The following is a 12227-nucleotide window of genomic DNA, read 5'->3' as shown; positions in this document are numbered from 1 at the left end:
CTTCTCCTGTGCTCAGAAGAGGGCCAGGTGTTAGGAGGTGGACAGCTCCGCCCTGTCCCCAGACAACCTCCAGATGGCAGTTCCTATAGGAAAAGCCCCAATAACCCAGCGACGGACTTTCCCTGTCGACTAGGATAATCCTTGAACCCAGGGCCTGTGGGTCCCGAGAGAACCCGAAGCCAGTCCTGCACTCCAGTCCCCACCCCGGGAATTGAAGACGCCAGCCTCCACGACGGTTCAATCAATCAATCAATCAGTCAATCAACCAACCTACCTAGTGACATATCTGGCTAAACTGGCATTAGGTTGAGCCTGAAGCTGAAGAACGAGCATCCCAAACTCACTGCTGTAAGACAGATTCTGTGGGCCCCAAGGAGCCATGTCAGAAAACCAGACCTTCCGAGGGTCAGAGGCCGGTCTCTTCTGTGTAGAAGCTGGGCAGCAACGACATCGCTCAGTGGTGCCCGTTCTCTCCAGAACACGTTAAAAATCCTGGCACCAGAGCGGCTCCGCCAGGTTAGAGGCGGGAAGGGACAGACAGACACAGCCACGGCCCCTGCCCGTCAGCACACAGGTGCGCTACCTGTGCGAAGGGGTGAATTCTGGGTTTAAATGTCCGCTAATTCTCTGGCTGCAGAGTCACAGGGAAGTCACTGCTCTCTCTGGGCCGTGGAGTCCCACCCAGTGACGCTGTCTGGGGACCTGAGTCTCGGGCCACGGTGGGACTCGGGCAGGACGAGGGGGCGTGGAAGCTGTGCAGCACTGTCCTTGGCATCTGCGATGGTCTTACAGCTGTTTCCAGGTTCGTATCTAAGTAGCTCGTGCCTGGCAGGGTTGGGAGACCCCGGAGGCGGCCACACTAGAGTCCCCCAACACACAAGGAGGGGGCAGGAGGAAACGTCCGGTAAGACCCATCCTGCAGAAACCCCAAGCTCAGAAAAGACCGCCATGCCATCCGAAGGCGCCAGCCCCAGATGCCCTGCAGAACGTGACATGCCATGAGGCGGGGGGTGGGGGGCACCGCAGGGGAGCGAGTGCGAGGTGCCAGGCACCACGCCTGGCCCTTGAGTCCTCGCTGCACCTCTGAAGTGGGACTATGGCCCATTTTACAAAGACGGACCCTGCAGCTTACAGAAGAAAACCGCGTTCAACAGGACCAGAAGGGAGACAGCCAACCTTAGACTGGCACTCTTGGCACACGCCCGGCAGCGCACGCCAAGCGCTTCACAGACACTCCAGGTCCCATCTTCATAACCACCCCACGGAGCAGGCTTTGTGACTGTCCCGAGGCCACCGGTGGCAGAGCAAAGAGTCAGTACAGGATCTAGCTGCCCCCAAACAAATGCTTTTTTTACTACAGCAAATTGCCTCCCACCGAGGCAGAGGAGGATGGAATTTCTCGGTACAGAGGGTATTTAATAGAAAACATCAGTTAGCTGGCAGCGAGAGGCCTTTTGCGACAGCTGGTGGGCGGGGATGGGTGGCGGGGTGGCTGCCTGTGCCTGGCGCGGGTGCTGAAAGGTGAGCCGCAGATCAGTGTGGCCCAGGCATACCCCGGAGTCACACACCGCAGGGACCAGGAACCGATTCTGTGGACGAACCCCGCAAACATAACGTCGAGGGAAAGAAATCACACACGAAGGCACGCACAGTGTGATGCGCACACGCAACGAAGTTCACACACGGGCAAAGTCGCCGTTGCCATGGACGCTGACACCCTGGTTGTCCCGTGGGGAGGAGGAGGGGTATGGGCTCCGTCAAGACTTGGCAGGGCCGGGCCCACGTATGTAAAAGCTTCTCCAGCTGCATAGCTCAGACTTGTGCACGTACTGTCGGCAGGTCATGCCTCGGGCGAAGAAAGGGCATACTTCTCAAGGGGCCCAGGCCTCCCGTCCCCCCAACTCGAGGTTTCGCCCACAGAAGCAGATCAGGCCACAGCCGACAAACCCTGATGGGCAACTGTGACCGACTCATGATGAAAGTTTCAAATCGGGCCACTCGCGCATTGTGACACCCCCAAAACTAGTTGGTGTCCCCCACCCCACACCAGGACATCTGTCCAGACCGAGTCACTACCTTACACCGACAAGTTACTTCCTCAGAATGGGTGACGGGTTTCTTATGTGAAAATACGGTGGATTAACTGATTTCCTTGCAATTCATGGTGAATTTAATAAAGTAACTAGTAGTTTTTACTTAATTTAAATAGCTGCTTTGGGAGTGGCGGCTGTCTGATTCGATCAGAGCCAGCTTTGCCCCTCAGTGTATTTGCACGTGCACCTAAAGTGAAGCTTGGAGCCCACATCCTGGGGTGGTGCCGAGGTTCACCTTAGACTCGGCTCACTTCACCAGGAGGCTCAGGCTCTCAAGAGGAAAGGAGACAGTGTAAGCAGCACCTGTTTGGTGCCTACATCGTTCCAGGCCCGGTGTGGGTCACTGCGCACGGCTGTGGGTGAGCAGCCTCCCCGCACGCACCCCAAGTTCACGGCAGCAAAGCCACACCCCCCGGGACTCTCCACAGCAGGAAAGCATGTGACGAGTTTCTGTTTTGTACAAGAACTATGGGATGCCCACTCAAAACATGTTCTTCACCTACTTAAAAAAAATACCGCCGAGGTTTAAATCGGGTCCCGAAGCTGCAGTATATCGGGCCAGTAGACTTAAAAGCCACCTTCCTCCAGGTTCTCAGTACCATGTCTCCCCACTTTCCACCCCGATTCTGGCAGCAGCAACAATGATAGTAACAATACTCTCAATACTAATACTGGGTGACTGACATGTGTCAAGCAGTTTGCTAAACATTTCACATTCTAGCTCATTTAAACGTAAAATTAACCGTCTATCACCCATTTTATAGATAAGGAAATCGAGGCACAGAAAAATGAAGTAACTTGTCCAAGGGTTCCTCAGCTAGAACGTGGGAGAAGCAGGCTGTGAGCCCCGCAGCGTGACCCTAGGCCCAGCCTTAGGCACCGGGCTCTGCGAGGTGAGACCTCTAGCACAGTATGGGCCACATCCGCGGCCACCGAGACACCCACGGCCCGGAAAGCCTCTGTCCTCCGTCCCCCCGCCGAGGCGAACACTGCAAATTTCCAACACGGACCACACGTTTGCTTCTTTGCTTTAACTGCCCTGCTTAGAGACGTTGGTACCCCCACCCCACTGTCCACTCCGAGCCCACGCGCCCGGGCTCCCAGGTCTCTGGGGCCTTTCTCTGCGCCGTTCCCCCCGCCAGCTCCAGCCTCCTCTCCACCTGCGCCGGGCGCCAGGAACACTGCCTGTAGCGTCCCCTTTCCCAGCACACGCCAAGCTTGGCGCCCCGCGCCTTGCACGTGCTGGTCCCTTGTCCCGGGAGGCACAGTCCCACCTCTGCCTAGTGAAGCCCGCGCCCTTCAAATGGCACCGCTTCCCTTAGCAGCCCCATTTCCCTTTCTGTGTGCCCCGAACACCCTGCTCACACCTTATCAGAGCGCTGAGCACGGGACTTTACCATCGGCAGGTTATGAATGCGTTTACCCCGAAATACTAAGTGCCCCGAGGGACAGACTCATCTATCCATTTCTTATACAATCCGCCCACCAGTTTCTTGCACTCAGTAAATATTTAGTAAAAGTCCGTTAAACACACAAATAACAATACAAGAATAAACTGTCGTTTGCTCCCTCCCACTGGCCAGTCTGTGCTCTAGGTGGACAGCTTGAGAACACCGCAGAGCAAATCTGTCTCCCAGAAATGGCGGAAGACGTTAACGTCACTTTCTCCTCCTTGAAATCGTTACTCTCCCTTCAAACCCAGAATCGGGCAGCTGCTCTGTGCGAACCCACGTAAGGTCAGCTCGATGCGGCCGCGGGGCGAGGATACGCCGGGAGCCTGAGCCCTGCTTACCTCCCTCCTGGGAATTCATGATGTTCAAGGCAAACAGCATGGCGTTGGAGAACGTGGTCGCCTCTTCCTTACTCGCGAAGTTTAAGCCGTACACCTGGCGGGCATCTCGCCACTGGTGGAAGGTCGGTGTTGCCTGATTGTACTTCAGCCCTTTCACGATTGAATAATTGATCACAACCTGGAAGAGAAAGGAGAGAAATCTGTGTAAATAAATAAAAGGTAAGCGAGCTGGCGAGAGCTGCTATGCGGCAAGGAAGGGTATTGCGCCCCCTGGGGCCAGTGGAGGACGGAGGGATGGGGGGCGGCGGGGAGGGTCACAGGAAGGGGAGAGCACTCCCGGGCCGCTTCTCAACATGATCGAAGAATAGTGAGGGTTCGAAAACCAGCTACTTCATTTAACTGATAATGCTGTGTAGTCACAGCCTCCAGATAAGACCTGAGTGAGGAGTCCGGGTCCCTTGGGCCCTGTCCTGGCCCTGTCCTGGCCCTGCCACCCAGCTGTGTCACCCAAGGGGATCACTGCACCTTTCTGGGGCTCAGTTTCTCCAATTATAAAATGGGGATGAAAATCCTGGCTCTCCTGACCTCACAGGTCACTGCCCAGGTCACCCTGTGATGCACGTGTCACTGAGACTTCTAGACATGAAGATCCTTTGGGCAACAGTCTCCAAATTCCTACTCCTGCCTCCGAGGGCCCTCGCACAGGGTCTGCTATTTACAATGCGTCAACGAGTGGGTGATTAGTTAGAGCAGGAGCCCCCAACGCCTGGGCCTGGACTGGTACCCGTCTGTGGCCTGCCAGGAGCCAGGCCGCACAGCCAGAGGTGAGCAGTGGGCAAGCGAATGAAGCTTCATCTGTATCTGCAGCCGCTCCCCAGCGCTGGCATCACCGCCTCAGCTCCACCTCAGATCATCAGGCAGTAGATTCTCACACGAGCACCGGTCCCCAGTGCCAGAAAGGTTGGGGACCGCTGAGTTAAATGATAACTCAGAAAAGTCACAGTGTGCCGCACAAATACACAGCATAATTAATACCTTTGTTATTAGTCAATCAAGAAATAGCAACTGGCTGCCGGAAGCAGCGCCTGGCCCAGCAGGGAAGCTTTGGGGAGAAGACGGGAGAGTCCGGGCGTCCGGGTGCTTACATGCAGTCAGGAGTCTGACCAGTCCGTCTGACCTCTGAACGCCTCTTTCGGAAGCCTAACGGACGACTAGTTCTAAGGTCTTTAAGACTCTATTTAGCAAGTGGGTCTCAGTGAAAGCGTGGGAGGTCTAGAGCCGTCACTCTGTGTCCCTAAGCCCTCGGCTCAGAGTCACATGATCTACCATCACGGCCTCATTAGTCATTAGTTTCCTTATCTGCCAAGTGGGGAAGAATGTGACATGAACGTGGCATGGCACCCCGTGGTGTGCCGTGAGGATTAAATTCTGCATGGAACTCTGGCGCAGGGCAGGCTGTCAGCGTTAACTGCGGAACCAGAGATGGGTGTACGCAAGCAGAGCGGGGACGGCCTGCTGCTCGTGGTGCTTTAGCGGAAGTACGAGATGACTTCTCAGATCTCCGTTGGCTTTGAGCTGGTTTTGCAATCTGAACTTGGAGATAACTCCGTCTACTGTGCCCTGGTCAGGAAGGTGAGCTCAGGGAGAGATTCGGAGGTGCAAAGGGATGTGGCCAAGACCGCCGGCTGGTGGGCTGCGGCACTAAGCTGAGCACCCATGTTACTGAGTTTATAAATATTTAATTCTTTTTGACTGCTACACAACATTCCATTTTTTGATATATCACAAATAACTTATCCATTCTCCTGCTGATAGATACTTGTGTAGTTTCTAGCTGTTGGTTATTATGAATAAAACTGTTATATTTTCATGCATGTCTTTTAGTGGACACAGGTACTCATTTCTCTTGGGTACGAACCAGGAGTGGGTTATGGAATAGGTGTGTACTCAGTTTTAGTAGGTCCTGTCAAACCATTTTTCAAAGCGGTCTTATCAATTTATACTTCCGGCTGATGTCAGCATCATGGAGGAGTGAGAAGGTCCCTTTGTAGCTCCCCTTAAATTTACAAGTTGGGCATCTATAACCCAGCAAAGCTTAACACACGAGAATGCACGAGAGACCCACAGGTGGGAACATCCGAAGGTGGGTGTATCAGAGGCGTGAGGGGAGGGGGGACGGGGGAAGGGCAGGGATGGTGTCTATAGGTGTAGTGGCTGCTGAGGCCCCAGCTAACATGGCAGTGGTGGAGTTGGGGTACAGCCCCACACTATGGCCCCATGGAGGGTAAGAGGGGCAGAATAGCGTTGGTGTCGAGAAGCTGGCTCCGCCCCCTCCATTGTTGTGGAACCGGTAGCCACGGTGACATGCGTCTAATAGCACAGTGGTGCCAGGGAGCCACAGGGCCATTAGTAACAAGATAGCGCTGCTGGCCTAAAGACCTGGCTCCCCCCACACCTGCCACATCCCCCCACTATGGTGGTGGTGCCCTGAGACAGAGGTAGACTGGACATACCTACCACCTGGTCACCCCAGAGTCAATTTCCATGACAATGGCACCTCCCTTGATAAGAAGAAACAAAAATTTGCTCTATAGCACCATCTACTGGGAAACAAAAGACCTCTAATTATCAGCCTGCTGAATTAAGATCAAAACGGTATCTAAACAAGAGTCCACTATCTCGAATGAACAATCTCAAAGTCACAGAAGACTGTGATTTAAATGACAGAATTCTAGACTGCAGTAATAAAGAAACTCGACGAGATACAAGCAAACTCAGAAAGGCAGTTCAATGAGCTCAGGAATAAAACTAATAAACAAGAGACGGAAACCATGAAAAAGATATATGAGATAAGGAATGCATCGTAAAATACTGGAAACAGAGCAGACCAGATGGAAGAGAGAATTGGTGAGCTTGAAGACGGAAATCTAGAAATGATTCAGGTGGAAGAAGAGAACTAGAATTAAGAAAAACGAAGAACTCTACGAGAGTGCTCCGATGCCCTTAGAAGGAGCCCGGTAAGGGTGACGGGTGCCCCAGAGCGGGGGGAGAGGGAGCACCGACTCAAACGGATAACTGATGAGACTTCTCAAACCCAGGAAGGAACCAGGCATTCGAGCACAAGACGCTAACGGAATACCTAACTACCTCAGTGCAAAATGACCTTTTCTTGAAAACACATTACATTAAACGTGTCAAAAGTTAATGACACAGAAAGAATTCTCAAGGTAGCCAGGCGGGGAAAAAGACAGTGACCTACAGAGAAAACTCCATCAGATCATCGTCAGATTTCTCAGTAGAAACCTAAGAGGCCAGGAGAGCGTAATGATATATTCAAAATACTGAAAGAAAGAAACTTCCAGACAATGCTATATCCACAGTTATCCTTGAGATATGGAGGAGAAATCCAGGCTTTCCCAAACAAACGCTGAGGGCGTTTAAACCAACCCTGCATTACAAGAAATGTTTAAAGGAAGTCTTCTACCGGAAATAAAAAGACGAAAGTATACAAAAATTTTGAGTAAGGTGACAGACGGAAGCAGGAAATTTCAACTCTATTTCTGAATAGAGTATTAAACAATTACAACTAAAGGTTAAAGGGAAAAAAAGCATTAAAAATAGCTCTAACTACTATATTTTGGCGATAATTCTTGTACCGTTATTCTCATGGGGTTATTGGGAGACTGAATTAATAGACATAAAAAGTGGTCCATAAGCCAGAAAGAGACTAAATGTGTAAGATATTCCTATTTGATTATAAAACCAGAAATCACTGTCTCTCTTAAAATGTTTGACCTTTATAATCCAAACTGACTGGAAACAGACCTGTGAAAATTAGCCTTTTCTCCTGAGGTCCACAAAAGTTATTGAGGACCAAGTTTCCTGTCTCTTTCTCTAACTCCTTAATTTACGAAGAACCTCCATGTTCTATGTCCCATCTGAGGAGAGACTGTGGGACATGCTCCCAGTGGGAGGCTGTGCTGGTGACTCCTGTCAGACGCCAGGGCCTCTCCGAGTTAACGTCGACACGGCCTCCGTGAACTTACACAAGAGACCAGGGCGGACTGCTGCCAGTGCCCCGCACGGGGAAAAGGCCCCCTTCCAAACGAGCCCCAACGGGTGGCTTCCTCTGAGGGAGGCAGCGAGGTACTGAGAACAAGGTGCACGCTGGGTTCCGGGAATCCCGTCCTCCAGCCCGTGCCTTTTCCAGCACCGTGCCACCCTCCCGGTGTGCCCTGGGGCAACCGAGAGGCAGGAAGCGAATGAAAAACTGGTCATAATACAAGCGATCGCTCAGGGACACCATCACGACCTGAGAACTGTAGCAGGTAACAGTCCTTCTGTAAAGGTGAGTACCAGGCTGCTACAGCCCCCGCCCATGGGAGTTATGAAAATGTATCAGAGGTTCTGGTTGTCGCCATAATTGGGGCCAAGGGTGCAATGTATGGTGTAGTGTGCCTCTAAAAGGCGGAGCCAGAACCAATGAATTGGAAGGACAGGGAAATAGTTTCTAGAAGGTTTTTAGAAAGATCTTCCTACCTGTAGGCTCATCAATAAGGGAGAGGGGTGCCTCTGAAGGTACCCAGAGTCCCTGGTTGGCCAGACTGCCTTTAACCAGGGGTCCTGGAGTAGTAATGTTCCTTTCGCCACAAGAATCTGAAACCTAATAGGGCTATTTTGGTCAAAGCAGAAACCATTCAACAGGCAACACAGAAAACAGTCTTAAGTTTCTGTTCTCTCTTTGCTAATATGCTGATTCCTGCAGACAGCAGCTAACCTGCTGCTCAGCTTAGCGGCTTAACCAACAGAGGACTCCAGAAGATGCCATTTAGGTAGAGTTCTTCACAAAGGTTGAAACTACAGACCTGTTAATTTCACTGCTAAAAATGTCCTCATCAGTCATGAAGAGGTGGGGGTCGAGCACTGAAATAGCAGGCAAGGTCACTGTGGTTAGGCTACACGACCGCTTTCTCCACGTTTCTATCTTGGTCCATGTCACACCAGACTGTTCTGTCTTAGTTACGCGTACACGACTTACCTTGTATTTGCAGAGGTGCTTACCAGGTACACTCACAAACTATCATATCTGATTTGCCTAGGATGTACGATCAGAGAGGGAAATGATCCTAGATTCTTCAATTCATCTTGGTATTCCTTCTGAAATAAGACTTAGGAGGTTGATGAACCGAAAATCTCTATCGTTACGTTACTTATAGCTATGCAGGCGCAGGATAAAACCAACGTATCTGCGCGACACATTTCCGAAGCTGTTGCACATCTGCTACTTTACTCTAATGTGGCACTGTCGCAGTGAGGTAGGTGGGGTGTGGATCCGTCTCTACGAGACAGATGCGAGATTGAAGCTCAGAAAAGACAGTGTGCTCAAGGTCTCACGCCTCAAGAGTCTGAGGACAGAGAGGAAATCTAAACCCAGATTTTCGGACCCCAAACCTTGACCTAATTTTTTAAATCTCTTTTCACTGTGTGCGTGCAGGCGTGCGCGGGTGTGTGTGTGTGTGCGTGCGAGTGCCTGGGTGTGACCTGTCGGGTGCACACCCCCCCACGGGTGTGTCCTGTCACCGGGCACTCACCTGCTGGTCCTGAAGCTTGACTCCGACGACTCTGAAGGTGTTGCTGGCGGTGTTGTGGTAGATGTTAATCCGGCTGAACCCCTGCTGGCCAGGTTTGATTGGCACCCACTTCTTACTGGTGTCATCGTAGACCATCACGGAAGCCCGGGCTTGGCAGATACTCTGTTCACTGCAGAGCAAGAAAAGACTTAAGTGTCAGCGTCGGCTACAATGGAGGGAGGCTGGCTTCATCCTCTTCTGAAACAGAGGCCAATGGCTGCTTGACGCAAAGACACTTTCTAACCGCCAGACTTTCCGACCGTCTACGGAAAGGCTGCTCCGCGAGGTGAGTCTTCATTCTCCGGGGACCACGGGGAGTGGAGAGGTTCTGCACCAACACCTTCGGCAGCCTGGAAGGGACGTACAGCTTTCCCTCAGGGGAAAAAGGCGCCTGAATGAGGAAGGAACTGAGACTACAATTTGCCGACGGTCCACAAGGTTCCAGGCACTGCGTCAAATGAGACAACGCGTTAACGCACCTAAGCGTCACGACTCACAAAGTGGCGGTCACCACCCCGGGCGTTTCGTAGATAAATAGAGAGTGGCTCGGAGACTTGGCAAGATTTGCACGAATCCACATAGGTACTCAGTGATTCAATCTGGGATTGCCCACCAATTCTGACTCTAGAGCACGAGATAACATTCTTGCCAACACCCAACGAAATGCTCAATTTATGAAATTATGATAGGGTGGCACCGTGCAAGCTACACAGACAATAACTAGGTGATCTTCTAAAGAACGGAGCGATACAAATGAAAATAAGGAGATGATGCGCCCTACTCTGCTGAAGACATTCATTCACCAAGCGACTTCATCTGTTCAGAATGGGACAGAAGCCCAGGGAAGAAACCAAAGAAGTCCCCGGAGAAGGAAAACAGTCACCCCTAACATCGCGTACAGCTGTTTCCACTGTCTTCGAAAGGAAGACATCTCTCGGTGCCCACGGGCCTCTCCACCTACATAGAAGCCTAATAACCTTGAACATTCACCGTCTCGGTCTCAAGCACATAAGAATCCTCAAATTAAAAAGGTAAGGCGTGGTTGTGACCGGGAGGGTGCACCCACACCCGCGGAGTGGCCATCACCCGAGGGGGACGGGCCACATCGACACAACTGAAGAATTAGAAACAAAAAGTTAAAAGCCTAAGGAACAACATGGGCCCAGTTCATGTAAGCAGAAGTGTGTACAATGGTCATAATGATAAGACCAAGCCACCGGGAAAAATCACATTGTGGTCACTTTACCATATTTAAGGCAGGGAAACAAAGTATTAGAAAAAGATCCCACTCCCCAGCCCTGGTGGTTACTGGGTGACAAAACCGTGGTTATTAGGAGACTGGCCCTCCGTGACTGGAAACTTCACCCACGTGGTGTGGCCTGCGTGTTCCAGGTGGCACAGCCGCCTCAGGACCCAGCTCCCCAGTGACTCTGATGGCGGACGAGCCAGCGTACAGATTAGTGTCATCTTAACGGTAACTCGTGGCCAGTGCACACACAGGCCTTCTCACACCTACCCCTCAGCTCACGTGACGTGAATCCCTGTGTGCGTTTTACGGTTGTCCAGCCAGTGACCTCACGTGTCAGCGCTGGGTCTCCAGCTGCGCGACCTCCCCAGCTCTGCCCTGGGGTTTACAAGTCTAGAGCGTATCGACGTGAGCTGTCCCAGCCTCGTGCTGAGGGCTCTGTGGACAGACGTATAAGGAGCGAATTATGTGGGTTTTTTGCACGTGTGCTGTTCCTTTTTTCCCATCATTAATCATTCACTGAACAAATTTTTAAGGGGAAATCCGTGATGAACAGAGTAGGCATGAGTCCTCCCAGAAGACAGCCACATCGTACCGCGAGGGAAAGAAAAAAATACACCAATGGCACTTTGCTTTGCTTTGTGTTTTTGAGCCTGAAATCACGTATCTTTTGAGAGAATATGCTTAGGAGGCATTGTCCTTCCCCTAGCTAAGTCTTTGGGCGAAGGCCCTGTCCTCGTGAAGTTTGCTAGAATCTGACAGGCCTTGGTTTAAATGACAGTTCTATCCCAATATAAACCGACCGGAAACCTGGTTAAGGGCTGGGCTGTGTCACTCAGTGCTGCTGGGACCCTGGCTTAGGAGTGGGGAGAGATCCTGAGATGCAGCCTGGAGTCAGTTAACAAAACATGGACTTTACTAAGACAGAGGGATCTGAGCGAAACCCCAGCCGCACCACCTGGCATGTGACCACAGGAGCCCTGGAGATGATTCTGGGGCAGCATATCCAAGAAGGCACGGTGTGGCAGGGCCATGCTTTCTAGAATCCCTGAGTGGCGGCCACTGAAGTGTGCCCTTCAGAACTCCAAGGCCAGTTATGGGAGCAGAGCTGACCAACGGTCCCAGCTGCTACCTCTGGATGGCCACCACGTTTGCAGAGGCCATGCTTTTCTAGGCTGCTCTCCGCCAATGACTGAAATGGCAGGGCTGTGAGTGCCAGCCATTCGTGCCCGACACAGAGTTCTCCCCCGGCCCGGGGCCACCTCATGGCCCGTGCACTGTGGTCTGAGACACTCCTGACTCAGCCCTATGCCTTGACGCACCCCACACTCCCCGCCTGCTCTCGCCCTCCTATGTTTCATGTCGGCCGGGTCCGATTGAATCTCTTATACTCTAATGGACCTCAGGGTCTCGCTGTCTGCTTCTGAAAAGCCCCGAAGCGACACGCCCTGCTACCACGCAGTTTC

The 12227-nt window shown here is 52.0% G+C and overlaps 1 protein-coding gene across 1 annotated transcript in view; it reads right to left on the bottom strand.

Annotated features, from left to right (window-relative positions):
• EVL (Enah/Vasp-like) overlaps positions 1 to 12227 on the bottom strand; it is a 92954-nt gene that overhangs the window by 40448 nt on the left and 40279 nt on the right. The window contains 2 exon segments of the mRNA XM_039884206.1: positions 3886 to 4063; positions 9477 to 9645. Of these exon segments, the coding sequence (XP_039740140.1) occupies positions 3886 to 4063; positions 9477 to 9645 (347 nt within the window).

The sequence above is a fragment of the Pteropus medius genome, unplaced genomic scaffold (assembly GCF_902729225.1).
Source record: "Pteropus medius unplaced genomic scaffold, Ma_sr-lr_union100, whole genome shotgun sequence".
In the NCBI taxonomy this organism is placed as follows: Eukaryota; Metazoa; Chordata; class Mammalia; order Chiroptera; family Pteropodidae; genus Pteropus; species Pteropus medius.
Note: the sequence above shows the minus strand (reverse complement) of the source record. Positions and strands in the feature narration are given on the sequence as shown.